At 55.1% G+C, this 4638-nt stretch overlaps 1 protein-coding gene across 1 annotated transcript in view; it reads left to right on the top strand.

The window, feature by feature from the left end:
* Positions 1-176: 176 nt before the first annotated feature.
* The window catches only part of MKRN2 (makorin ring finger protein 2), a gene marked incomplete at its 5' end in the record, with an annotated part of 9637 nt that continues 5175 nt past the window's right edge, over positions 177-4638 (top strand). The window contains 3 exons of the mRNA XM_009069549.1: positions 177-305; positions 1792-1925; positions 3330-3634. Coding sequence (XP_009067797.1) covers positions 177-305; positions 1792-1925; positions 3330-3634 — 568 coding nt within the window. The remainder of the gene's footprint in view (positions 306-1791; positions 1926-3329; positions 3635-4638) is intronic.

The raw sequence follows: 4638 nt of genomic DNA, 5'->3' as shown, positions 1-4638 counted from the left end.
CCACCCTTGGCCCGCCCCGCGCGGCCCGGCACAGCCGCAAGCAGTGCTCGGTGCCCGTGCCGCCTCCCGCAGGTATCGGTCTGAGCGCAAGACGCGCGGTCAGACCTGATGGAAACGCGTGTCCTGGGCTGCTCCTCACCGAGCTGCCTGCTCTGACGTGCTCTGCTCCTCCGCAGGTACTATGTGCAGGGAGTGTGTCGGGAGGGCAACAAGTGTCTGTTCTCACACGATCTGGCTACAAGCAAGTCCTCCACTGTCTGCAAGTACTACCAGAAGGGACAGTGTGCCTATGGCACTCGGTGTAGGTAAGGCCTGGGCAGTGCTGAGCTCACAGGGCTGTCCTGCAGCCTCACACCCTGGGGGGCTGCAGGGTGAGGAGAGAGGACAAAGGGAATTAAATAATATCTTAAGTAGGATCTTTTCTAGAGCCAAAACAGCTCTTGGTTCCAGGAGTACAATTTGTTTCGGGCTTGGCTGTGGCAATTCTTTTACTTTGTAGCATTTACACTCCAGGTTTGAGGTGTGCTTTTGAACTAGTTTTCCCTGCTGGAAGTGCTGTTGGATGCACAGAGCAGAGCAGCAGCTGCACATGGGGTGGCAGCTGGCAGCAGGGATTGTTTTCCATGTTCCTGGAGAGGCTGGGAGCAGCCTGTGCTCTGGCAGCACTCCTGCTGCAGCTCCCACACACCCTCTTGCACACTACAGGGCTCTGCCTCAGAGCAAAGTGCCCCCCAGGGTTGGTAGGAAAGCTGAGCAGCTCCACCTTTACCTGAAGCCTTTGGGTTAAACCTCCATGAGGAATGCTCCAGGAGACACTGTGCAGGTGTTCATGTTGTTACCCTAAGGAGTGTTGCAGTGTCACATCAGGGATGTTCCCCAGGCCAGCCCATGGCTCCTGCCTGGAGGAATTCCCTGGTGGGTGGGTGAGGGGCTGTGTTGGTGCTGCTCCTGGCACAAGGAGCTCATGGCATCACTACAGTTCCCTCCCTCTGCATGGTTCCTGTGCCACTCGTGGGTCAGGGCTTGGGCACCAGTGATGTCTACAGCTCCTATTACCTGCTGAGGTGGGACTGGTGGTGTGGGATGTGGCTGAGGGCAGTGTGGCCTCAGGGGCCTGACTGGAATGATGGCTGCGATGTGTCTGGGGGTTTATTCCAGCTGTTTTGCTGGAGTTTGGGCACCCAGTGCACATGTCTGTAAGCATGTGCATGTCCTCAGGACAGGACCACAAACAGAATGTTTTAGTTCCCTTGAGAAATAGTCCAGCATTCCATGGCTTTACTGAACCAGCCCCTCACTGCTTTGGTTGCTTCTGCTGTGCTACTGGAGTGAGTTTCCAGAGTTTTTCTGGATGTTTGGAGCCCTTTCCTATCCTGTATGGAGATACTGCATATGGTGGGGGAGCACAAGGTTTGGTGGCTGCTGCTGCTGCTGGCAGGAGGATGCTGAGGTCATGGAATGCCACTCCTTCCTGCCTGCTCCTTGCTGCTGCTTCCCTGGGGAATGCCACAGAGCTGTGTGTGTGAGGGGTGACAAGATCTAATTCCACATGCACATGGCTGATGTTCTGCCAGCTGTGCTGGTGTCTTTGGAGCAGGACAGAGGTGTCTCTGGAACAGGACACACAGATGTGCTCTCACACATCTTTGTCTTGAGTGAGCCCGAGAAGCCTCTGCATCAGGTCAGAAGGAGCCTGAGCCTTGTCAGAACAGCCCTGAAAGACAGCAGCTGTTGGGGTTTGGTGTCTGTGAGTGGTGCCCTGCCCCTGTAACCCCTGTTTCCTTGTGACAGGTATGACCACGTCCGTCTGCCTGCGCCGGGGGCAGCCGCAGCCCTGGCAGCTCCACAGAGCCCCCGGCAGCACCCCCAGCACGGCACCACCACGCGCAGGAGGGAGAAGAAGACACTGGTGCTCAGGGACAGAAGTGAGTGGGAGTAGTGCTTGGTGCTGGGCAGGACTTATCTTGTGTTTTCTCCTTTTGTTATCCAAGTTTCATGGGCAGCGGGAGCAGCACAGCCAGAATTGCTCCTTCCTGGGAATGCCCATGCTTAGCAGGATCCATCTGTGGCTTTATCTAGCAACTGCTGCTCCTTGAAGGATGAGCTTTGGTTTGAGGGTATTTTGGGGTGGGTTTTTGTCTTGATTTGGGTGGTTTTGTTCAAACATCTCCACCTCTCAGATGTTTTGTGCACTTTGTTCTCAGTGCAAGGGCATTTGTAAGGTGAGGGACCTGTCTGCTGTGTGCCAGGGCACCTGGCACATGTTGTGTAGAGCACTGTGCCAGCCTTTAGGAGCACAGGCACATGGATACATCTATCCACACCTGGGCAGAGCAGCTGAGGCCTCCTGCACTCTGGTCCCACCCCAATGGGCCTGTGCCCAAATGGGAGGGAGTGAGAGGTCACATCAACCCCCCGAGTGCTCCAGGCTGGGGCAGAGGGGCTGGAAAGCTGCCTGGTGGGAAAGGACCTGGGAGTGTTGGGCAACATGAGCCCAGGTGGCCAAGAAGGCCAGTGCCCATCTTGGCTTTGTGCCAGCACTATTGTGCCAGCAGGGCCAGGGCAGTGACCACCCCCTGTCCTGGCACTGCTGAGGCACCTCCAGTCCTGGGGCCAGTTCTGGGCCTCAAAACAAGAAAGACCTTGAGGGGCTGGCATGTGGGAAGGGAAGGGAATGGAGCTGGGGAAGGGTCTGGAGCACCAGGAGTAGCTGAGGGGGCTCAACCTGGAGAAAAGGAGGCTCAGGGAGGACTTTCTGACTCTCTACAACTCCCTGACAGGAGGTGCAGCCAGGTGAGGGTTGGGATCTGCTCCTGGGCAATTAGCAATAGGACCAGAGGAAATGGCCTCAAGGTGCACCAGGGGAGGTTCAGGTTGGATAACAGGAAGAATTTCTCCATGGAAGGGGCTGTCAGACATTGGAAGGGGCTTCCTAGGGAGGTGGTGGAGTCACCATCCCTGGAGGTGTTCAAGACATGACTGGATGTTGCACTCAGTGATCTGGGCTAGTTGACAAGGTGGTGTTGGGTCACAGGACTTGATGGTCTTGGAGGTCTTTTCCGACCCAAATGATTCTATGATTTTTTTAGTCTTATTTGTAAACAGAAAAAAGCTGCTGAAGAAATCTTGCAATCCAACTTTTCAGTAGGTAGGTTGGGAAAATTCCTGTGATTTGTGAGCAAAAGGGGCTTAGATAGGAGATTTCATTGAGACGAAAACCTTAAGAAAACCCAAACCAACTGATAATCACTGAAAAGAAAGTAGATGCTGCTGCTTATGGGTGTGTGTGCAGTGTCTTGTGCAGTTCACCTGTGTTTCTCCTTCCTGAGATCTGTGTGGCTCCAATGAGGAGAAGCAGCAGCCCAGTGCCCCCAGCGACGTGGTGTGCTGCAGCAACCACGACGACAGCCTGGAGGTGAAGCCCCACTCCTACCTGGAAGCCATCTGCAGTGGGCTGGAAGAGGCTGTGGCTGGGAGCTCGCAGGGGGCCGGGGAGCAGCTGTGCCCGTACGCGGCAGCAGGGACCTGCCACTTCGGGGAGGGCTGCCTCTACCTCCACGGCGACGTGTGTGACATCTGTGGGCTGCAGGTGCTCCACCCCTTCGACCAGGAGCAGAGGAAAGCTCATGAGATGGTAATATCAATGTGAAATCCTGGGAGGTTTGCTTGGCTTGGTGCAAGGTTTGGCTGGTTTGCTCGAGAGTGCAAAGATGTGGTTTGTAGAGCATGTTGCAGAGAGCTGCTGCTGCTTATCTAGTTACAAAATGATTCCATGAGTGGTCTGGTCGAGCATCTGGGGCTTCATTGATAGCAACTTCTCGTTGTCCTGTTTCATCCTTATCAGAGCCTGACCTGCAGCCTTCTCCCAGAGCACCCCGAAAGTCTGCCAGGAGAATGTTTTTTGTGTGTGATGCCTCAGGGGTACATTAGGTAACAGTGGGGGAGAGGAACTGGAGCTGCTGGTCCTTCCAAGACGACCCTGCTGGCTGCTGGGTCAGCTTGGCACCTGCCTCCTCTTGGTTGTGATTGATGGGTTGTGCCCCAACCCTGGCAGTGTTCACAGCCAGGTTGGACAAAGCCTTGAGCAACCTGCTCTGGGGGGGCTGTCCCTGCCCAGGGCAGGGGGTTGGGACTAGATGATCCCTAATGTGCACTGCAACCCCTTAACATACTACGATACTATGATGGGAGGGCAGGAGCAAGTAGGGGCAGACAGAAGGGAACACAGAGATCTTAGGGCTGAACTGAGGCATTGGCTGGGTAAAGATGGGCTTGAGGGGCTGCTGCTTCTGCCTGGCTACCAAGTTTGGGTCAAGGCAGTTGAGTTCTTGAGGCTGAGGAGGAGGAAGACAAGCAGCATCGGTGGTTACTGAATCCTTAGTCCCTCCAGAGTGTGGAGTACAATCCAAGGGCTTAAAAACCTCAGGTTTGTGCTAGGGCTGAACTGAGGCATTGGCTGGGTAAAGATGGGCTTGAGGGGCTGCTGCTTCTGCCTGGCTACCAAGTTTGGGTCAAGGCAGTTGAGTTCTTGAGGCTGAGGAGGAGGAAGACAAGCAGCATCGGTGGTTACTGAATCCTTAGTCCCTCCAGAGTGTGGAGTACAATCCAAGGGCTTAAAAACCTCAGGTTTGTGCGTAT

Source organism: Acanthisitta chloris, unplaced genomic scaffold (assembly GCF_000695815.1).
Source record: "Acanthisitta chloris isolate BGI_N310 unplaced genomic scaffold, ASM69581v1 scaffold80, whole genome shotgun sequence".
NCBI lineage: Eukaryota > Metazoa > Chordata > Aves > Passeriformes > Acanthisittidae > Acanthisitta > Acanthisitta chloris.
This window is presented reverse-complemented; position numbering and strand designations above follow the sequence as displayed.